The 23,964-nt window shown below is 38.2% G+C and overlaps 1 protein-coding gene across 2 annotated transcripts in view; it reads left to right on the top strand.

The window, feature by feature from the left end:
* WDR75 (WD repeat domain 75) overlaps positions 1 to 23,964 on the top strand; it is a 35,788-nt gene that overhangs the window by 8,310 nt on the left and 3,514 nt on the right. For both annotated transcript variants that reach the window (XM_025273537.3, XM_006076959.4), the window contains exons 4-18: positions 317 to 407; positions 2,536 to 2,660; positions 6,053 to 6,123; positions 9,426 to 9,545; positions 10,014 to 10,102; positions 13,999 to 14,157; positions 15,031 to 15,090; positions 15,181 to 15,296; positions 16,892 to 17,067; positions 18,213 to 18,370; positions 18,845 to 19,025; positions 20,023 to 20,117; positions 21,270 to 21,365; positions 21,961 to 22,130; positions 22,634 to 22,693. In XM_025273537.3, the coding sequence (XP_025129322.2) occupies positions 317 to 407; positions 2,536 to 2,660; positions 6,053 to 6,123; positions 9,426 to 9,545; positions 10,014 to 10,102; positions 13,999 to 14,157; positions 15,031 to 15,090; positions 15,181 to 15,296; positions 16,892 to 17,067; positions 18,213 to 18,370; positions 18,845 to 19,025; positions 20,023 to 20,117; positions 21,270 to 21,365; positions 21,961 to 22,130; positions 22,634 to 22,693 (1,767 nt within the window). The remainder of the gene's footprint in view (positions 1 to 316; positions 408 to 2,535; positions 2,661 to 6,052; positions 6,124 to 9,425; positions 9,546 to 10,013; positions 10,103 to 13,998; positions 14,158 to 15,030; positions 15,091 to 15,180; positions 15,297 to 16,891; positions 17,068 to 18,212; positions 18,371 to 18,844; positions 19,026 to 20,022; positions 20,118 to 21,269; positions 21,366 to 21,960; positions 22,131 to 22,633; positions 22,694 to 23,964) is intronic.

Raw genomic sequence — 23,964 nt, 5'->3', positions numbered from 1 at the left:
GAAATAATGGCAGGTACATATGGTTCTTAAAACATTAAACATTGTTCATGGTAGAAAAAAGTTGAATTTACTTGAGTTAAAATTGGATATTCATTCAATAGAATACTGTGCACCCATTGAAAAGAACCAGGTAGATCTAGAGATATTCACTTAAAAGGTTATTCAGTAAATACATACTGAGTGTCTCCCTAGGCCAAGTTTTCTTCTGATGTTGGCAATATAGCAGTGAGCAAAATGGATTAAAAAATCCCTCCTGTTAATGAAACTTCTGCAGGGGGTGGACGGAATAAATAATATGGTGCTCTTTATCTTTCAGACCTTCAGAGTTGGGTGTGAACTTCACGCCCTCTTTACTCTTTCCCGCGCTGAGGATTCTGTCTTTGTTACAATAAATAAAGAAAAACCAGGTACAGTAAATTAATTTATTTTGATTTATATAGCTTTGAGTGGCTTTTTCTTTTTACAGTGTCTCAAATTTAACATTTTCATTTTAGTCTGAAGTCAACAGTTTTTGGAGCTGGTATTTAAATTGGTTTCATCATTATTGCAGTCATTTGGGGGAGGGTTTGTATTACTTTCTGAAGTATTGATGAGGGAATGATTATTTAAAATATGGTTGTGATAATGGACAACCTAACTCTAATTTTAAAGCTATTTTGAGCTACCATGTGTCTTGCTACTGAACAAATGTCATTTTTAAACATCACTGTCATTTTACCCATCCTTGAACACCACCTATTTGTTGACCTTGAATCTGGAAGAAATGGTATAGAAAACAAATTATTAGCAACTAATTGGCTAATTATTTTTATATTTTTGTTATCATTGGAACATTATTCACTGAAATTGCTATGTTTCAGAGCATTTTAGGAAATCTAGAATATCTTCAGTAGTTATAAGTAATTATCCTTTAGCTGTAAGTTTAATACCTCAACATTGATATGAAGAATATATCCAAAGCATTTTTCTAATCTCAGACTTTAAGAATCCCAGTGCAGCCTGTGTGTGTCCTCCTTAAAATAGAGTTGTATTCAGAATTCAAAGTACAGACCAGCTTTAAATTTGTAACTGGGTGGTCAGCGAGATTGGCTCATAACTCATTAACTCCTTTCCATGGTGGGGGTGGTTTGGAAGTTTTGGGGGGATTTTTGGGTGGTTTTTTGCGGGGTGTTGGTAGTCAGATTTTTGGGATTTGGGAGGGGGGTTGTTATTTCTTTTGTTGAAACAGTTTGCAGATTGCTAATGTCATGGACTTTTAAGTAACTTGAGAATAGTCACAACTGTGAAAGCGAAATTGCTTTTAGCTAGAAGTCATTTGGTACCAACCGTATTAAGGAGTAATGTTTTTATCTATCAAAAATGTGACATGAAAGAATAAAAAGCTATGAGTTTTCTTATGTGGCCCATAAATCATCTTTAAGGGACATTTCAAAAAATGTTCTGGAAATGGCAATATATTTCTTAATATGATTGTTGTCTTATCAGATGACTGTTTAAAATAGCACTTTTCAGTATTTAGGTTCTGCCTGTACATAAATATGTGAATTCTTAATGTCTGTTGTTGTTTAGTCACTCAGTCATGTCTGACTCTTGTGACCCCGTGGACTGTAAGCCCGCCAGGTTCCTCTGTCCATGAGATTCTCCAGGCAAGAATACTGGAGTGGGGTGCCATTTCCTTCTGCATCTTAATGTCTGTCTTAATTCTTAATCTGTATTCTTATTAAAAAATTAATGTTTCTAAACTCCGATTCACTGGGTCTGAGATTTGGTCTAGGAATGAGCATTTTTTGTATCTTCCTAGGTGGCTTTGCTCATCACTGTAGTTTGGTAGCCACTCCCCATACTCACCGCCTGATTCCTCAGTTGAAGCAGGCAGTGTTGGGGAAGACTTAACTTTAGAAAAGAGAATACATGTTTAGGATTTAGGCATATAAAGTTTGAGATGACTGAAAAGGTTGTAAGAAAGACTGGAAAACAGAAGAAATAGTAGATCAATATGTTACAGAATTTTGTATTCATTATAAAGTCTAGGGGGCTTCCCTGGTAGAGGATAAGGAAGAAATAGTGCAGTGAAATATAACTGTTTCCTGTTAAGGAGAAGCTATTTTAACAGAATGCAAAGAGAAAAGCGTGCCAGTTTACAGAAAAGGTGTATCCTATGTATGTGTGGCAAGTCCATAGCATTTGTGAAAGGTCTCAGATGATTTGTTGCTCTTGGTGCTCATTTCACCAGTATGTCATATTCCTTCTCCATTTTAAAGTCATCTCAGCACTTTGGAGAGCAAAATGCAGCAGTAAAAGAAATTGTTTCCTATTTCTGCGTATATGGTGCTTGTGTGTATACATAAATGAGTTCTGAGATTAGACTTCTGTTAAAACTTGTATATTCAAATGAAGAGTACAGCTTGTTCAGGTAGCCTAGAATTATGATCTTGGCATCAAGTGAACTCTGGAGTTCTGGTAAACGGTTTTATATGAACAAACACATATTTTTCTCTGGAGAAGCTTTCTATTAATATAGCTGCCTTTGGCTAGATGTCTTTCAGCTGGCTTCAGTGAAACTACCGAAATCATCAAGTCAGGAAACAGATGCTAAGGAGCTCTCCTTGGTTTTGGATTACGTGAGCCAGCCACCCAAATGCATTGCCTTTGGAAATGAGGTAAAACTGGCTTCGTTGGTTTTCTTTTGTGTACATGAAATCTCTTGCCTGCAGTCTTTCCTCTGAGTATTTTATGTTACAGTCATTTAATATTGCCTTGAGTTGCAGTGCCTTTGTTAGTAAATAAAAAAACTGTCTTGCAGTTTTAGCATATGTTTGCAGTATAGATTTTTTTTAGGGCCATTCTTATTTTGTATGTTGGCTTACTGCTCTTATAAACTCTGTAATTGTTCAGAAAAATCAATGGTTTGACATTTTTTCTGTACTTCTTAGCCTGTACCATGTAAAAGCCACTTACATCCTTTGATTATAGATATATGTCTTTTGAAAATGTGACCTCCCTGCCTATAAATAATATACCTTTACAGAAAACTAAAGAAATGAAATCTCACAAGTGATAATATTTGAAGAATCTTTTTCTAGACTTTTTCTTAAATATGTATAAAATAACTTCCCAAACTGAATAATTATCTGAGGGCTTTATCTTTTTTTTTTCTTCACTTAGCACTGCAGCATGTGTATACTTATTTTTTTATCTGAAACAGTAACTGTATGATGTTCATACAATAGTTTATTTAGCTATCAAATCAAGTACCATAGAAAGCCCCTAGATACCATTGTGATGGCATGTTTCTTTAGTCTTAAGTTTTGTAACATTATTCTGGCTTTGTTCTAAAAAGGGTTAATTTCTTAGAGAAAACACTTTTAACATTATAAACGTCATTACTCTTCAGCATCGTAGTCATCAGTTAAATACAAATTAAAAGCACAATGAGATACTGCTTCACGACTAGAACAGGTAGTGACAGTGCTGTGCTGCTGAGGCGCGTCAGTCGTGTCCGACTCTGTGCGACCCCATGACGGCAGCCCACCAGGCTCCCCGTCCCTGGGATTCTCCAGGCAAGAACACTGGAGTGGGGTGCCATTTCCTCCTCCAGTGCATGAAAGTGAAAAGTGAAAGTGAAGTCACCCAGTCGTGTCTGACTCTTAGCGACCCCATGGACTGCAGCCCACCAGGCTCCTCCGTCCATGGGGTTTTCCAGGCAAGAGTACTGGAGTGGGGTGCCATTGCCTTCTCCGAGTGACAGTACTGAGTGGTGGCTAAATATGGGGTAAAGTTAAACATGTGCCTTACTGTGACCCAGCAGTTCTGCTTATAGGTAGCAATATGAAAGCTTGGCCACAAAATGACATGTACGAGAAAGTGTGTGTCAATAAGAGAATAAATGATTTGTAATACATATGCATTCACTGGGTGCTGCTTCACAATAAAAAGAAACTAATGACACATTTAAGAGCATGGGTGAATCTCAGAACGGTGATATAGAGCTACCATTGGGATGCATTAGATTGGTGCAAAAGTAATTGCAGTTTCAGACCATGAATTTTAAATCATTATAATTAGGCTGAAACACATCTTTATTAATCAAAATAGGGACCATTGCAATCAACACATTTTTGCCAACGAGAAATAAGTTTGCCTATTCCTGTATGATAAAAATCCATGCCTCAGGATTCGTCAGACTCTTGGAAAGCATTTTCTGCCTCCTGCTGGTTGTGCAGCATTTTCCCTGCAAAAAGTTGTTGAGATGCCAGAAGAAGTGGTAGTCCGTTGGCAGGAGGTCAGGTGAATATAGTGGATGAGGCAAACCTTGATAGCCTAAGTCATTCACTTTTTGAAGTGTTGTTTGTGTGACGTGCAGTCAGGCGTTGTCTTGGGGAAGAATTGTGCCCTTTCTGTTGACCAGTGCCGACTGCAGGCATTGCAGTTTTCACTGCACCTCGTCAGCTTGCTGAGCATACTCCTCAGATGTAATGGTTCCACTGGGACTCAGAAAGCTGTAGTGGATCAGACGGGCAGCACACCACCAAACAGTGGCCACCACCTTTTTTTAATGCAAGTTTGGCTTTGGGAAGGGCTTTGGATCTTCTTCTCAGTCCACCCACAGAGCTGGTCATTGCTGGTTGTCGTATACGATCCACTTTTCCTCGTATGTCACAGATGGAGAAATGGTTCGTTGTTGTTGCATAGAATATAAAGTATATAAAGATATATAGATTTTTTTTTGTCCTTTTTGGTCAGCTCTTGAGACACCTACTCATTGACCTTTTTCACCTTTCCAATGTGCTTCAAATGCCAAACGACCATAGAATGGTTGACATTGAGTTCTTTGGCAACGTCCCATGTAGTTGTAAGAGGATCAGCTTTGATGACGGCTGTCAGTTGGTCAAGTCAACTTCCAGTGGCCAGCTACTACCCTCCTCATCTTCCAGGCTCTCGTCTTCTTTGCAAAACTTCTTTAACAGCCACTGCACTGTACATTCAGTAGTCGTTCCTGGCCAGATGTGTTGTTGATGTTGTGAGTTGTCTCTGCTGCTTTATGATCCATTTTGAACTCAAATAAGAGAATCACATAAATTTGCTTTACGTCTAATACCATTTCTATAGTCTAAAAATAAGTATAAAAAGCAAGCAATAAGTCGTTAACAAAAAACATAAAGTGAGAAATATGCATTAAAATGATGTATAACATAACCACATGTATTTAAGAATGTATTCCAATATCAAATGGCAAAGTTCAATAATACAAAACCACAGTTACTTTTGCACCAACCTAATATTTACCATTCTGTTATAGAACAGGCCGAGAGGTAAGCTATGGTGATAGCTGGCAGGGCTAAGGGCATTAGGGATTGACTGGAATGAAGAACAAATGAGCGCTCCTGAGGCAAAGAAAATGTCCTAAATCTTGATTGTGGTGATGGTTACATGGTTATATACATGTCAGACATTACACTTGACTGTTTATAAATTATGCCATAATAGAAAAAAGTTTTAATCATTATACTTAAAGTTCGAGAGTCTAGTTTTAGGATATAGGATCTACATTTATCTTTAACTTTCTGATTATTGTAAAAGTAGGAGTATCCTTTCCATACAATAATCATGCTGGTAAAGAATCTGCCTGCAACACAGAAGACCCCAGTTCAATTCCTGGGACAGGAAGTTCCCCTGGAGAAGGGATAGGCTACCCACTCCAATATTCTTGGGCTTCCCTGGTGGCTTAGATGGTAAAGAATCTGACTACAGTGTGGGAGACCTGGGTTGGAAAGATCCCCTGGAGGCAGGCATGGCAACCCACTCCAGTATTCTTGCCTCGAGAATCCACATGGACAGAGGAGCCTGGTGGGCTACAGTCCATGGGGGTCACAGAGAGTCAACTAAGCACCTGCACATCCTTTCCATTGTTAAACTGTAATATATCGTTTCATATTAATATACTCGATCAGCAAAACAGTTTTATTGCTTTGTTAACTATTGTGAAGAGAATATTTCTTTTTAAAGGGTGTTAACTGTTTTTATGAATGTTATCTTCTCTTTGCAATACCAGGGGGAGTATGTTGCTGCAGTACGGGACTTCTACTTGTCTGTTTATTTTTTCAAAAAGAAAACAACAACAAGGTAAGAGTTCCGTTTTGATAGTTTTATTTTATTTACTCAAGAGTTCATTGTAATTGTATTTATCTTAATTTTATTCATCCTGTGACCTAAAGCTGTTTCTATACCATATTAAAATTATGAAACCATAAGATATAAAGGTAGAATTTTTAATCCACAGTGAGTTAAAATTATTACCCACAAAATCCTAGGGAGCTTGTCTCCCTAAAACCCCATCCACACATAGATTTCTGCTGTCAGAATTGGGATGTGGTTTCCAAAGTCTTTTCTAGATGATCCTCATTCATTTTATGGCTATAGGAATGAATATAGGCTTTTGGATATCTGGGCTTAGCATGATTCAAATTAGTTTATTGAACCTACTTGTACTTCAGATTAACATACATTTTAAATGGGGATAATATCATTAAATGAGGATGATACCATTAAATGGGGATCATGAACTCCTTATTGCAAAATTCAGACTTAAGTTGAAGAAAGTAGGCAAAACCACTAGACTCTTTAGATATGACCTAAATCAAACACCTTACGATTATACAGTGGAAGTGACAAACAGATTCGAGGATTTAGATCTGACAGAGTGCCTGAAAAACTATGGATGGAGGTTCGTGACATTGTACAGGAGGCAGTGATCAAGACCATCCCTAAGAAAAAGAAATGCAAAACGGCAAAATGGTTGTCTGAGGAAGCCTTACAAATAGCTGAGAAAAGAAGAGAAACCAGAGGCAAAGGAGAAAAGGAAAGATACACTCATTTGAGTGCAGAGTTCCAAGGAATAGCAAGGAGAGAAAAGAAAGCATTCCTCAGTGATCAATGCAAAGAAATAGAGGAAAACAATAGAATGGGAAAGACTAGACATCTCTTCAAGAAAATTAGAGATGTCAAGGGAACATTTCATGCAAAGGTGGGCACAATAAAGGACAGAAATGGTATGGACCTAACAGAAGCAGAAGATATTAAGAAGAGGTGGCAAGAATACACAAAACTATACAAAAAAGATCTTCATGACTCAGATAACCATGATGGTGTGATCACTCACCTACAGCCAGACATCCTGGAATGCAAAGTCAAGTGGGCATCACTACAAACAAAGCTAGTGGAGGTGATGGAATTCCCGTTGAGCTATTTCAAATCCTAAAAGATTTGAAAGTGCCACACACAATATGCCAGCAAATTTGGAAAACTCAGCAGTGGCCCCAGGACTGGGAAAGGTCAGTTTTCATTCCAATCCCAAAGAAAGGCAATGCCAAAGAATGTTCAAACTACCATACAGTTGCACTCATCTCACACACTAGCAAAGTGATGCTCAAAATTCTCCAGGCCAGACTTCAACAGAACGTGAATCATGAATATCCAGATTTTCAACTGGATTTAGAGGAACCAAAGATCAAATTGCCAACATCCACTGGATCATCAGAAAAGCACGAGAGTTCCAGAAAAACATTTGCTTCTGCTTTATTGACTATGCCAAAGCCTTTAACTGTGTGGATGACAATAAACTGTGGAAAATTCTTCAAAAGATAGAAATACCAGACCACCTGACCTGCCTCCTGAGAAATCTGTATGCAGGTCAAGAAGCAACAGTTAGAACTGGACATGGAACAACAGACTGGTTCCAAATAGGGAAAGGAGTACGTCAAGGCTATATATTGTCACCCTGCTTATTTAACTTATATGCAGAGTACGTCATGTGAAACGCCAGGCTAGATGAAGCACAAGCTGGAATCAAGATTGCCGGGAGAAAAATCAATAACCTCAGATATACAGATGACACCACCCTTATGGCAGAAAGTGAAGAAGAACTAAAGAGCCTCTTGATGAAAGTGAAAGAGGAGAGTGAGAAAGTTGGCTTAAAGCTCAACATTCAGAAAACAAAGATCATGGCATCCAGTCCCATTACTTCATGGCAAATAAATGGGGAAACAGTGACAGACTTTATTTTTTGGGGCTCCAGAATCACTGCAGATGTTGGCTGCAGCCATGAAATTTAAAGACACTTGCTCCTTGGAAGAAAAGTTATGACCAACCTAGACAGCATATTAAAAAGCAGAGACATACTTTGCCAACAAAGGTCCATCTAGTCAAAGCTATGATTTTTCTAGTAGTCGTGTATGGATGTGAGAGTTGGACTATAAAGAAAGCTGAGCATGGAAGAATTGATGCTTTTGAACTGTGGTGTTGGAGAAGACTCTCGAGAGACCCTTGGACTGCAAGGAGATCAAACCAGTCAATCCTAAAGGAAGTCAGTCCTGAATATTCATTGGAAGAACTGATGCTGAAGCTGAAACTCCAATACTTTGGCTACCTGATACGAAGAACTGACTCACTGGAAAAGACTGAGGCTGGGATAGATTGAATGCAGGAGGAGAAGGGGATGACAAAGGATGAACTAGTTGGATGTCATCACCAACTTGATGGACATGAGTTGAGTAAGCTCCAGGAATTGGTGATGGACAAAGAATCCTGGCGTGTTGCAGTCCATGGGGTTGCAGAGTCGGACACAACTGAGCAACTGAACTGAACTGAATAGAGTTGTAAGGATGAATGAGATTATATATTTAAAGAGGCTAGTGCTAAGCATGGGACTTCCCAGGTGGCACATTGGTAAAGAATCTGTCTGCCAATGCAAGAGATACTAGAGACATGGGTTTGATCCTTGGATTGGGAAGTTTCCCTGGAGAAGGAAATGGCAACCGACTCCAGTATTCTTGTCTGGAAAGTCCCATGGACAGAGGAGCCTGGTGGGCTACAGTCTGTGGGATTGCAAAGAGTCAGACAGGACTAAGCCCAGCACACAGCAACACAGTGCTAAGCATGAGAAGTCACTCTTCAAATGACGCTGTCCTCTTGAACCCTGCCTTAAGATTAACATCTGTTTTCCTTTGCAGTATAATAAGGATCCTGACATCTTTGAACAGATTATCCAGTTGTCTCAGATAAAATTTCTGAGGCTTATCCATACTTAATACTAAAAACTTAGCTTAAACAAGAAATTTTAACAAACTTTGGCCAGGTAGCAAACCACGGAAAGGACTGTCTATTCTTTACTTCACTCTCAGTGGCTTCCATGGATAAGTCATTATGGTAGAATGTTATTCACATAAAGCTTATATTGTTTAATAATACATGTTTATAAAACGTAATTCATGATTCCTGGTCACAGTTTTTCTTAAAAATCGTACATTTATATCCAGTGCATTCTGAGAGCTCACCAGTTTGCCTTGATAAGGATGGACCTCCCTTTTACTTAACTATATCACACCCACCAAGTCTTTAATAATCAAGGTAAAATTTTTTTCTTCTAGGTTTACCTTATCATCATCAAGAAATAAGAAACATGCTAGGAACAACTTTACATGTGTAACATGTCACCCAAAGGAAGATTGCATAGCAACTGGTCACAAGGATGGCAAAATTCGTCTTTGGTCAGTTTACTCTTGAGGAGCTTGATGATCATTTATTTCTTCTGGATTAGTCCTGCAGAACAGGGGTATACCTGGGTACAGGGAGAAGGATAGAACCGAAAAGCAGCTGCTAATAGTAGATGAGGCTTTGCTGGCGTCCTCCCTTTCTTTTTATTTTTTTCCTCCCTTTTTTATATTGCTATACTCTTCATTGCACAGACTTACTATTTTAAGATTTCCACCCTTGGCCCTAGGAGTGCAAAAGGTGCATTTTATCTATAAGAGCTTTCTGTCAGCCTTTAAGTAAAATGGAAAGAGTAACAACAGTGAATATTGAACTGGTAGGAACTGGTAGGATACTATGATGGCCTGTTGTTTGCAGAAGTGACTGGTTTAGAAATAGAAAGTGTTCTTTTTGCACATTAAAACCAGTGAGCTTGATAAACATACCCCTTTGACCAAATTAAGAATTTTGGTTTTCTCCAACAGGAGGAATTTTGATGATGAAAAGAAATATACATATACATGTTTACATTGGCATCATGATTTGGTTATGGATTTGGCTTTTTCAGTGACAGGTAAGTGCAGATTTAATAATTAAAATGAACTTTTGAAATGTGTAAACCAAGTATTTTAATTCACTGTATTTATAGTCTGAAAGACTTAGAATTGCCTGGGCAAAATGAATTTTAAGCGCTTACATATTACCCGTGTTTTAGGCATAGTTAGCATGACGCTTATTGCACAATACCATTTGCTTAAGGTTTCAGAGCCCTTCAGAGTATCAAAGTGAACACCTGTCATAAAGCCTCTTGTTAATACACACCTATTTAAACTTACTACTTTTTTGTTTTAATGTATGTGCACATTGTCAGGTGTTTGTTGTCCATGAGTCTAACTACAGTTTATCAAGAGCAAGTGACTGCTGACGCGTCACATCCATTATCTCAATTCATCGTTGACTCCAAAAATAATAGGCACCTTTATTCTCATTGTATAGATGCCATAAATGAGCTTTATAGTTGAGAACTAAGTTGCTTAAAAGGTCACATGGCTAGTAAGTTCGATTTGGACCTAGATCTAGTTCAAAAGTTTCTTTTTTTACCTATAAGATCGCCACATTCACTGTTTGAAGTTAATTCAGTCCTTCGTTCCATTTAAGCTGCATGAGAGTGGCTGTAATGAGTAAAAATACCCCCTTGGAAATAGGATGACCTACAACAGAAATTTGGGGTACGTTTTGTCTTTGGTTACTTTAGCATCCCTACACCTGTGTGCTGAAAATCATGTCATTATATTTTGGCTGGTTCCGAACAATGCAGGGGAGGGGTGCTGCATGCTCCAGGGGTTGATGTCCCTGGAGAAAGTGGATTTTCTTCCTGCACGTCTTCCTAGAGATGGCCAGGACAAGTCTTAGTACTGTGTGCTCTGGATGCCTACAGGGTTTCTTGGGTTTAACTCACTGGAGCCTTGGGAAGCCGAAGGTATCCTCAGCCCACTTGTGCTTTTGGTTTGGGGGGTTGGGGAGTGGTATGTGGAAGGGTGGGACCCAGCCTGAAACACTTAGAGTAGTATAGCAGGAGTCCACACAAGACACACGGGAACTGAGAACAAAAGGAGAAGGAAGAGGGTGTTAACCCTGTGGATGGAGACAGAGGCCGCCTTATCTTTAACCCCACCCCCACCCCAGCCCCCAGAGTACAAGTGAGGGTGTTGGTGGCGTTTCGTGTATATGTGTCTGTAATGTTCCAGGCAGTGTCTTTATTCTTTCCTGACCCAAGGCGGTTTCTTGTGCCCTTCCTACTCAGTTTTTTTTTCTTTGCTGTGGCCCCTGCTCAAATCAGAACCAACTGTGACTTTTCTCTTTTGTTGTCCTTACCCATCTTGCCCACCGCCTGTCAAGCTAGTTATTAGTCATAGCTTTCTTGATGGCCTTACTTATCCTTAAGCCCTGGAACATTCAGAATTGGCCTTTTCAGGTGGGGTTTACGGAAGAAGGCATAGTTAGATTAGTTGGCGCTCGAAAGAAAAAACGAATACCAAGTGCTTCTACTGTGAACCAGGGCTTTCATACAGGAGGTACTGCACATCATCTTGGCTAATAGAGAGTTGAATGTTTGTAAACAAGAAGTAATATAGTACATGGTTGTCAGTGAAATGTTAGAATTGACCCTGAATATGTAAAAGAGTTAATTGAAGAAAGAAATTAGTTGTCTGTGCAAACAGTTTTTAGAACTGTGTATAAGTTAGGTTCAATATTAACTGTATAAACTGTTCTGGCTCCGCTTTGAACCCAGTCATGCTGTGAGCATCTAATTTTTGTTATTTTTTAAATTATGAAAATAAGATAACACATGTACAGGAGACCTGGAAAATACAAAACAAAGTTACATGTAGTTTCACCGTATATATTACAATTGTCTGTTTTAAGTTGATAAATTAAGACTTTTAGTTACAGTTTCAATATCAAACTCTCAGAAATTATTAGAATGAATGTACAGAGGAGTACAAGAATATAGTAGGCCTGAAAAGCACTATGAACCAATTTGACGTAATTAAGATTAATACAGTTTTCACATAACAGTAGGATACAAATTTTAAGTTCCCGTAGACTATAAACTAGGAGATATATCCAGACATAAGACCAGGTGCAGAAATTTTGTAGTCATAAAGTATTGATATTATACAGTCTGTTCTCTTTTTACTGTGGAATTATTTTAGACATCCGTATCAAAAGATATTGAAAATAACCCACATGTTTTCTTCAAGTGCAGTGTGACCTTTACCAAGAGATCTTTGACTTAGCCATTGAAAGCCTCAATAAAGTTAGAGGACTAAAAAAACACAGAGGGTGATTGCAGAGAATCTTTTAAATGAGAAATGAATAGCAAAGCTACTTTAAAAATCCCATATATTTGGAAATTAAATGTCCACTTTTGAATGAGGGGTATATCCAAGATGCCATAACAAGGAAAATTACAAAATGTTTTTAATAGAATAAAAGTGAAAAGAGAATTCAGCAGAATTTTTTGCATGCAGCTGATACTGCTCAGTGCAGTTGAATACAATGTAGAGTCTTGAATAAGGTATGAAAACAAATAATGGACACTAACGTAAAATTCTGTGAGATGTGAACAAAATCTGTACTTCGGTTAATAATACTGAATCACGTTAATTTCTTTTTTTTTTTTTTTTTTTTTAAATTTTTACAATGTTGTGTTGGTTTCTGCCATACAACAATGCAAATCAGGTGTAATTACCCATACCTCCCTGCCTTCCTTAGCCCCCTCCCCTGCTCCCATCCGATCCCTCCAGCCCATCACAGAGCACCACACTGGGCTCCCTGTGCTGCACGGCAGCTTCTCACCAGCTGTCCACCTCACACCCAAGAGTGCACATGTGTTGATGCTACTTTCTCCATTCATCCCACTCTCTCCCTCCCCCACTGTGTCCACAAGCCCATTCTGTGTCTACATCTGCATCTCCTTTCCTTCCCTGTAAGTAAGTTCATCAGTATCACTTTTTCTAGATTCCATATTTATGTGTTAATATACTATATTTGTTTTTCTCTTTCTGACTGACTAAACTATAACAGATTCTAGGTTCATCCACCTTGTTAGCATCTGTTACTTTGTTCTGAACTTTAAGCCTTTCTTATTTCAGTGCTCTAGGACCTCAGGTTAATGTTGAATAAAAGTGGTATGGTGTTCCCAACACAGGGGGAAGGTTTTCAGTGTTTTACCACTAAATTACCTGTAGATTTTCTATAGGTGTTTTGGTGAAATTTTAAAGGTCTCACTACTTGGTTACTGAGTTTTTATTATGGGTCTAGAATAATATCATTCACGTTCTCTGCATCTATAATAAAATACTGATGATTTATTTTTCCTTTATTCTCTTAGTAGAGTTCATGACATTGGCTTATTTTTCAAATGTTAAAATAACCTCACATGCTGCAGTGCACTTTACCCTGCAGTGATGTCCTGTCTTTTTAGTGTATTGTTGGATTCAGCTTGCTATTTTCATGTGGTGGTTTTTGCCTGTTAAGAAATTGGCTTGCACTTTTCTTACAGTGTACTAGTTTTGGTGCTGAAGTATGCTGGTCTTCAAAACAAATTAGGAAGTGTTCTTTCTTTTTTGTTACCTGGAAGAGAGTAAAACTGGTTTATTTCTTCCTTAAATGTTTGGGAAAGTTCACTAGTGAAGCCATTTGGGCCTGGAGGATGTTTGTGTTGCCCAGATTTTCTAGTTATTGCCAGAATTGGTCAGCAACAAAGTAATCACATTACCGAAAAGAAAAAAAATCCATTAATCAGTGATCTTTAAATCTTTTGTCTTGCAAATTTATTAAAAGATGTAAAGACACTGCTTTGCACATTTTTTTAAATAGTTTTTCTCTAACATAGGAAAAATCACAACATTGATTCTATCTTCCTATTTTTTCTCTGTCTTTCTCATTTGGGTGGATGAGAAGGCAGCAGTCTGCTGAGCGGTGGCCGTGAGTCTGTCCTCGTAGAGTGGCGTGAGGCGGCAGAGAAGAATAAGGAGTTCCTCCCCCGCTTAGGAGCTACCATTGAACATATCTCAGTGTCACCAGCCGGGGATTTGTTCTGTACTTCACATTCCGATAACAGTAAGTCTGAATTTGTTGTCGTGAGGAAATATGATTTTGTGTAATGTCATAAATTAGCTAGCATCTGTAGGGAATGGCCAATAGCAAACTAAGAGTAGCATAGGATTTAACCAGCCTTTTTTTCTCTTCCATTTCTCATCTGTTCTCCATCCTTTTTTTGCCCTTAGATGCCACCAGAATCCTATATTTCCAGAGTTGTTTTTATGAGAGTATATGGCTAAGTGTATTTAGTTATTGTTATGCCACTTACATTTAAAGATCTTTTTCATGTGGGATGATTGGGGGAAAAAAAGAAGGGTTTTGAATGGGCATTTGTGTTTTTACAATATAATGGCATTTTTCTAAGAATGCTATGAGATTTTCCTTTAGTATACCCATTATCTCAGTGTGAGAGCTATTATCTCAGTGTGGGATTTTGACAGAAATGGAGGCAGTCTTGTGATTCCTCCAACGCATTTAGTCATCCTGTTATAAGTCAGCTGAGATGTGAATCCCATAGCCCACTGCCTTCTTTCCCCTCAACAGAGAGCATGGCCGACCAACCCATTAGTGCAGTGATTCATTTCAGAGTAAACTGTAACCATCTCTTTTGGGGCAAATAAGTTTCTGAATTAACATTTTCAGTGTAGTCCTAGTCACAGCAGAAAACTTAGAGGTTCCAACAGGGACTGAAAGGTGGGATGAAAAGCCCTCATCCCACCCCTGGTTTTTCTGTTAAATAACTAAGTAGTCCTAACTCTCCAATCACACCCCAAGAACATAACTCACTTGTCTTCTGTATTCTGGTATATATCGGAAGAATATAAACTCACCTTTTTTTTTTTTGCCTTGAAATTTGACTCATTTATGTTTAACTGTTTTTTTTACCCACAGAGATAACAGTCATTCACCGAAACCTTGAGGCGTCTGCAGTAATTCAAGGCCTAGTGAAAGGTACCGCAGACCTTTGGCTGTGGAATGGTGTACATTTTTTAGAGTGAATATTTTTCTGACTTCAGCTACTATTCATCACTTCTTTTGCAGACAGAAGTATCTTTACTGGTTTGATGATTGACCCAAGAACTAAAGCTTTGGTTTTGAATGGGAAACCTGGCCACCTGCAGTTTTATTCTCTCCAAAGCGATAAACAGTTATACAATGTAAGATTTTGATGCATTAACTAATCTTAAAACTAGTGAAAGTTTTTATAGCACCCACTGGGGTCAGGTAACTTTTGTGACTTCTTAAGATGTGCCTGTGTTATTCAAACATTGTATTATCAGTTGTTTACAGCATGATCCTAATGAGGCCACAGTTGCAGATGAAGTCTGCCTGTAAAAGCCAGTCAGCGCTGTTGTGTAAGCTCTTATTTTACTGACAACACTAATTAACTGTTACACACATCTCTACCTTTGAGTCACAAGGATGGGGTATGAGACTATGTGGATTGACAACACAGACATGTCTGTGTTCGTGGCAAAACAGTGTCATATGTGCATACTGAAGATAAAATTTTCAGTGTAGATTAAAGAGGAACACTTTCTGTAATCCTAATAAATGCAGTCTAGACTTTGCACTTTTTCTTTTGTGCCCCACAGTACCCTTTATTGGAGAAGGAAACGGCAGCCCACTCCAGTGTTCTTGCCTGGAGAAGCCCAGGGACGGCGGAGCCTGGTGGGCTGCCGTCTATGGGGTCGCACAGAGTCGGACACGACTGAAGTGACCTAGCAGTACCCTTTATAGATTTCTATTACAGCCTCTCTAACACTTTGTCTCTTTCCCTCCAACACCTTTTAACCTCTCAAAGAAAGAAAGCTTACTGATCTTTGTACATTTCTAGTACAATGCCTGGAAATAGTAGACACTGAATACATTTTTAGATGTAGATGAGGAAATAGAATAAAGGACACAATTATAAATGCTCATCTGTTTACAGCATTTATATTGTTCTTTTTTCACTCCTTAAAAATTGTAGGTTTTATTTTTGCTCTCTTTGTTTCTAGTGATGTGAAATCTAGTCTTGAGATTTTATATAAAACTATTTGAAACAAAAGAAAAACATTACTGTAATCTAAGATTTTGTTCTAAGATCTATAAATGGAGCATAATCATTACTAAAATTCAAGATCATTGAAAAATTATCACCACTGAATTTATGTTATATAATGTGCTTCATTTTTTTTTTTTTTTAAACTTTACATAATTGTATTAGTTTTGCCAAATATCAAAATGAATCCGCCACAGGTATACATGTGTTCCCCATCCTGAACCCTCCTCCCTCCTCCCTCCCCATTCCATCCCTCTGGGTCGTCCCAGTGCACCAGCCCCAAGCATCCAGTATCGTGCATCGAACCTGGACTGGCAACTTGTTTCATACATGATATTTTACATGTTTCAATGCCATTCTCCCAAATCTTCCCACCCTCTCCCTCTCCCACAGAGTCCATAAGACTGTTCTATACATCAGTGTCTCTTTTGCTGTCTCGTACATAGGGTTATTGTTACCATCTTTAGAAATTCCATATATATGCGTTAGTATACTGTATTGGTGTTTTTCTTTCTGGCTTACTTCACTGTGTATAATAGGCAAATGGCAGTTTTGATCACCATAAATAATGGTTAGTTCATTTTTGTCTAAAAGCCTGTTATTCTAGATTCCAGAAGGTATTTAGGATATGGTTAATTATTCCTTGAATGCTTAACATTTACGTATTTACATTAATAAAAATTTTGGATTTTTTTTTTAACCCATCAGTTAGATATTATACAGCAAGAATATATCAATGATTCTGGTCTGATCCAAATTGAGCTAACAAAGGCTGCATTTGGCTGCTATGGTAATTGGCTTGCAACGGTGGAACAACGTCAAGAAAAGGAAACTGAGCTTGAATTGCAAATGAAACTATGGATGTATAATAAGAAAACACAAGGGTAAGATTACCTATATAGCTGTTTAATTTCAGAGCAGAAAATTATTTGACTTTCGAGCTTGTGGTTTCAATTATTGGTCTTTTTGATACATTTATATTAAGAGAAATGAAGGAAGTGTTACTCCTTTAATAAAGCCTTTAAGCTTTCTGCTCTGAGAAAGCAGTGGCGTCCTCCAAGTTATGAGTCACTTCATTGCATAAATGAGGAAACGTGGAGAAGTGGCACCCCCAAGGACACACCTAATTCCAGGCAGATCCAGGATTAGAATGCAGCTGTCTTTGTTCCTTGGCTCTTTCATTGATGTTATACTACCTTCCTTGGGAAAAATGACAGTAACAGGTGGTGGAAGTGTGGTGTGGTGCAGTTTCGACTAGATAAGGAGCCCACTAGTTTCTCATAGTATGGCTGTAATAGCTATTTATCAAGCCCTTGCTTGTCAAGACCTGGGCTTAGTTCTCTGTGCCAGTTATCTTGTGAATCTTCACAAGATAAGCCTGTTGTTGCATTTTACAGGTGAGGAAACAGTCTCTCCATACCACTCTCATAACCTGGACTTTTAAAAAATCTGTCAGCCAGACGGGACCACTGCCCAGATATTCTAGAAAACAGGGCCAGCATGAGTTCCTTTCATTCACACCAGTGTTCTGTCGAGGCAGAAACAAACTTTGGGAGGTAGTTTGGGTGACTTATCAAATACTGACCAGGGCAGTTTGAAGTAGGTAGTGTTTCTGTACCTTCTTGCCACAAGGAGGGGCTTTATAGCCATTTCCTTTTTTGCTTTTTTTTTTTTCAAAATAGGTATATGTTCTGCAGTTTTCCTGTACTTTAGTGTAGTAGCCTTTCAAGTGTCATGTTTTGACAGACCCCTATTTTATACTCAATGTGTACCAGTAAGCTGACACTACGTAATCATCTGTGTTAATGTAAGTTACGCGAGGCCAGAGGTAATGTGCCGGAACTCTTTGCGTCTTTTGTCTGTTGGTGACAGAGCACTCAATTGTTGCTCCTTATGGGTAGTAATACATAAGTTGCCTAATCTTAATGATTCTATTGGAAAATGTACAACATGTAAGGAATTCTTAATATTCAGTGATAGTATCTCATATTGTCCTGGTATAAAAATAAATTGGTTTCTTTCCTACTAGGTTTGTTCTTAATACAAAGGTTAACATGCCACATGAGGACCACATCACAGCTCTCTGTTTCTGTAATGCAGAAAAATCTGAAAGCTCCACGTTGGTTACAGCAAGTAAAGATGGCCACTTCAAAGTGTGGATATTAACAGATGATTCTGATATATACAGTAAGTTGCATAAATAGAGTATATGCATATGCAGTGTACAAGGTTAAGAATTGGTATGTTTAACTCATGAAAATTATATCCATTCTGGGAGGATTTTTTCAACTATAATTCTGTAGACCACTGCCTACTTTCAAATTATTTGGGAAATAACATTTTTACATTCCTTCTTTCCCAAATCTTTACTTATTTTATGACATTCTTGATTAACTGTGTGCTAATTACTCCATTTTATGAGGAAAGAGTTTAAAAAAAAAAAAGTTACTCCCTTTTGCAATTACTCCCTTTACTGTTCCACTAGAGGGAAGAACAAGGTCTCTTAGAAGGGATACAAATTTCATATCAGTCAATGATTTGTAACTAAATTTGGGGGATGAAAGTTTTTTGTTGCTTCCTTATTTTTTAATCTGTGTGTCTAATAAATTCCCTAAAATATTATCTAGCATTATACTATTTCTATGCTCTACATTTCCACAGAAAAGGCTGTTGGCTGGACCTGTGACTTTGTGGGTAGTTATCATAAATACCAAGCAACTAACTGTTGTTTCTCTGAAGATGGCTCGTTACTAGCAGTTAGTTTTGAAGAAATAGTTACAATATGGGATTCAGAGACTTGGGAACTTAAATGTACATTTTGTCAACGAGCTGGGAAAATAAGGTAGGTAAATAATTGGGCGAGTGTAAACTGCTGGATTTTTTTTTTAATTCAACAAATCTTTCTACATAAACTTTAATAATAATTTATGCTTTCTCCAAAGGTATCCGGTGTGTCAGTGGTGCCAGCAGCTCAGCAAAATACTGGGAAGCTAAGAAATGCTGTGTTTATGAACTGTGTGCATTAGTTTTCTCGGTTGTACCACACAACAGTAGATGCCATGCATAAGCTCAGTAGATCCAGACAACGTTTACTTTCTCTGCATCTTCAAAAAAGCAATGTTATGCTCAAACTTCAGTATTTTTAATAATGGCAAGGGAATTAACAATAATATCTTCCATTTTACTTCAGGTCACTTGAGCATTTGAGGACAGAATGGCTAATTGTTTCTAATTTCTAACATATCTAATTCTGAATTTACTTTATAAAACTTCACAATTCATATTGCAAATCTGCCTCTTGAGGCAAAAAAAAAGCATAAAACATTTTAAGTAACTTGGTATGTTTCACATACATGTCCTCTATATGTGCCAATTACTATACTGTACAGCATATTAGAAAAGAATTGGTCGTCAAATCTGTTTTCCTAAAGACACAAAGTAACTGAATAAACCTTTCCTTTTGTGCTCCTTACCCCCTTTTTCTGCAGGATAATTATGAATAAAAACACGTGTTTATCTGAAAGTCTGCATTGCACAAAACTAGTACTGTGTGAGAAGTCTGCAGACCTTTGTAACTGAGCCTGGTAGAACTAACTGTTGTTGACTTCCCTGTTTTAATCTAGGGCAGGAAGTCTGCAGACTTCTGTAACTGAGTGTGATAGAACTAACTTGTTACCTTCCCTGTTTTAATATAAAGCAAGAAGTCAGCAGGCCTTTGTAACTGGGTATGGCAGAACTAACTTGTTACCCTCCTTGTTTTAATTTAGGGCGGAAAGGCTGCAGTCCTTTGTACCTGAGTGTGGTAGAACTAAATTGTTAACTTCCTTGTTTTAATCTAGGCACCTTTGCTTTGGGAGATTGACTTGTTCCAAGTATCTTCTTGGTGTCACTGAAAATGGCATTCTGTGCTGTTGGAATCTGCTCAGTTGTGCATGTAAGATATTTTTTGCTATAAAGTAGTATCAGAGCACATAGGAAAATTTGGAGTGCTTTGCCTGTAATAATAGACTTTGATTACAGTTGACTCTTGAGTGATGCAGGAGTTAGGGTCATTGACCCTCTGCACAATCAAAAATTCGTGTATAACTTAGAGACAACCCTCTGTGGATTTAACCAGCCTTGGGTTGAACAGTGCTGTAGCATTTGCTGTTTTAAAAGTCTCTATATATGCATACCCGCTCAGTTCAAATTGGTGTTATTCAAGGGTATTTATAAAGGGTTTCCCGGGTAGCACTAGTGGTAAAGAATCCACCTGCCAACGCAGGAGATGCAAGAGACTCAGCCGTGTTCTCTGGAAGAAGGTTTATTCCCTGAAGTAGGAAATGGTGCCCTACTGTGGTATTCCTGCCTGGAAAGGTCCATGGACAGAGGACCCTGGCAGGTTTACAGTCCATGGGGCCACAAAGAGTGGACACAACTGAGCGCGCACGCGTGTAGACTGGCTCAGTTCAGATCCGTGTTATTCAAGGTCAGCGGTGTTTATAAATTGCCCAATTTTCAACAAATCAACTTCCATTGTCCTTGCTTTTTTCCCCACTGTCTTCAGTGTGTACAAGTCTGCCGCCCTCCGTATTCTCCATCCTCATAACAGTTTGTGGAAAGTTTCTCTAATCCATAATGCATATTAACCTGCAGTGCCCTGTCAGCATTAAATTTGAATGGAGCCTATTAACAGTCCTCCTAACAAACATGGACTCTGTGGCATTTTACTTATTCAAGTATGTTTGGAACACATGGTGGTTGCTTAGTAATGAATGTTTATAACTTTTTTTATATTCTCTATGACGATTCTGGTTAACATTTTGCCCACATTTAGCAATAATGGAAAAACATGAGACCATAGTTGCACTGAAATAATAACGATTTCATTGCATGTGGAAGAAATACTCTGTTTTTTTGCTTCCTGCCCCTCATCTTAATGCAGATTTCCACAGATAATTTCAGTATGTTGACTGTGTGTTATCTGGAAGCATAAAATCCCTCTTCCTAAGAATAATAAAATTGATTGTCCCAATAAATATTGAGTACCTACTTTAAGAAGCTTTTGGTAAATCTCTTCTTAGAAGTGAATCCCTTTTTCCCCCAGTGGAATGGAGTACGAAATTAAATGTGAGAGTTATGGAACCTGATCCCAATTCAGAGAATATTGCTGCAATCGCTCAGTCTTCTGTTGGTTCAGACTGTAAGTACACACATTTCTTTGACAAAAGAAATCTGTCACCTAAATTTTCTTTTTAACATCTTTAATGTAATTTGAGTTAAACTTAACTTTGGATCAGAAGCCACTTGCCTGACCACTGCTCTTCCTTGAGTTCCAGCTTGAGGACGTCCCTCATTTTTCAGCATGTCATCCATCTCCTACTCAGTCTTCAAAATCCAAAAGAGATTTCACCTCCTTAAAGGATTTTGAAACCACCCCCCAACCCCCAAGGAGCTTTAATCATTCCTTCTCTGTGATCTTAAAGCTCCACAGATGTCTGTTCTAGAGCTTAAGACAGAAAGTACTTCCGTAGTGTTTTGGTGTCTGTTTTCTGCAGTTGGCCCTGCTCTCAGAAATAGGAATTTTGCTTTCTCTTTTCCATCTTCAAAGCCCTTGTTCCTAACCTGCTTGACACATAGTAGGCATCACAGATACTTATTGAATCAAAGCCTAAAATAATCATGACCTGGGCCATTTACTCAATGGGGTAAGTCCCAGGGTGAGTGTGGGCCTCCAATCTGAGGCTAGAACTAACCTTTGCCAGCAAAATGTTATTGTCTGGTTTTTTTTCCTCTAGTGTTTGTATTTAAACCTAGCGAGCCAAGGCCATTGTATATTCAAAAGAATATCTGCAGAGAGGAAGTCTTGTGGGGAGTGTTTGTTCCCCGAGATGTCCCTGAATCATTCACCTCAGAAGCTTACCAGTGGCTGAACAGATCCCAGTTTTACTTCCTAACAAAATCACAGGTAACCATCCACCTCAGAAAAGGTGGTCATTTAGTATGTGTGAAATAGTATTATTAAGGATTACCCCTTCTCTTCCTACCCACCTCAACCCACTCAAATCATCTAATATGCTCAGTACAGTCATATTATTGGTGGGAGTATGTTAGCCCCCACCTTTAAGGCTATTTCTTGTATTCATTCATTCCGTGACAATAAAAAAGATATGATCTAAAAGATAATTAGAGTATTTTGAATTGTACTGTTAGAATGGCCTTTTTTTAACTTTTTTATTTGATTTACCATAAGAAATCAGTGGCTTAAATTAGATTTATCAGTTGACTTTTTATATATATATATATATATTTTTTTTTTTTTTTCAGAACGATCTTACAACTATCACAGCAGTTACTACATACATATTCTATGAGTATATATATATATATAAGCATGAAAAGTTGACATCATTTTCTAACTGTAATATCTACAGTTTATATTTTGCATCATTAATTGACCTCTCTTTTCAGAGTTTATTGACATTCAGTACGCAGTCTCCAGAAGAGAAACTCACACCCACAAGCAAACAGGTACGTTCTGGTCACTTGTAGCTCAGATCATGCACATTGCCTCCCTGCAAAGATAAGTTTATCTTTCAAAACTCAGCTATGACAAAAATGTTTTACCTGCCCTGAAGTGGAGTTTTAAATTATATACTTAGAAACTGCTTGCTTCATTTGATGTCATAATGGTCTTTGAAAATGTAGTTTTAATTTGTAATATCAGTAATGTATGCTTATGATCCAAAGAATCAAATAGTTTTATGAGACGTTTGTGAGAAAACTTGAACTTCACCACCAAGTGTGATTACCCACACAGATACCCACTCTCAACTTTTTAGTTACCTCTCTGTCTCTAAGAAACATGTTTATATTGCTAATTCTGGATTTTTCAGATCTAGGCATTAGATTCGGTATTTTCTAATTCTGATCTATTGAAGTTGAAATTTCTTTCACATCCCTCCCCCCAAATACACAACATACACCCACATACATTCTGTCCCTAATCTTTGCAGTGTAGATAAATTTATCTTAGATTGCTGTTCATCCTTAAAAATGTTAACACAATTCATAACTGAGCCATGCAATAACAAACAGGTGGTTTTTCCTTTTATGACCAGCTTCTTTTATCTGGAGTTAATGATTGCTTATCTTCATTTGCTCAGATTCCTATTCTCATCTAGTGAAAGTGAGAGTGTTAGTCGCTCAGTCATGTCCAATTCTTTGTGACCCCATGTACCGTAGCCCGCCAGGCTCCTCCATCCATGGAATTTTCCAGGCAAGAATACTGGAGTGGGCAGCCATTCCCTTCTCCAGGGGTCTTTCCGACCCAGGGATCGAACCTGGGTCTCCTGCACTGGGGGCACCTAGTTCACCACCAAACTCTCTCTAGTGTGTAAGTCCTCTCTCATGGTTTTCATATTAGGTATTCTGGGTCTTGAAGAAGTATTTTCAAGAGCCTCTGACCTGCTTTACTCTGAACTCATTGCCCTGTTACAAACCTAACACCTGCTGCACAGCAGTCATCTTAGGATCTGCATTCGCAGCCATTCTGGGGGTTCAGTCACCTCTCCTGTAATAGAGCCTGTGGTTTATTGCTTGCTTTGGTTACTCCTTTGCTTTGGTAAATATCTCCCTGTTGGTGCATGGGCAGTAAATTAAGACGTTGCAGGTTTGGACTTGTTTTTATTCTCTCCCATTTGATTGGTTGGTTATGTAGAATTCTAGGTTGAAAATCATTCTGTCTTAGAACTTTGAAGATACTGTTATACTTTATCTGTAACCTGACTTAGTTTTCTCTG

This window comes from Bubalus bubalis, chromosome 2, assembly GCF_019923935.1.
Source record: "Bubalus bubalis isolate 160015118507 breed Murrah chromosome 2, NDDB_SH_1, whole genome shotgun sequence".
NCBI lineage: Eukaryota > Metazoa > Chordata > Mammalia > Artiodactyla > Bovidae > Bubalus > Bubalus bubalis.
This window is presented reverse-complemented; position numbering and strand designations above follow the sequence as displayed.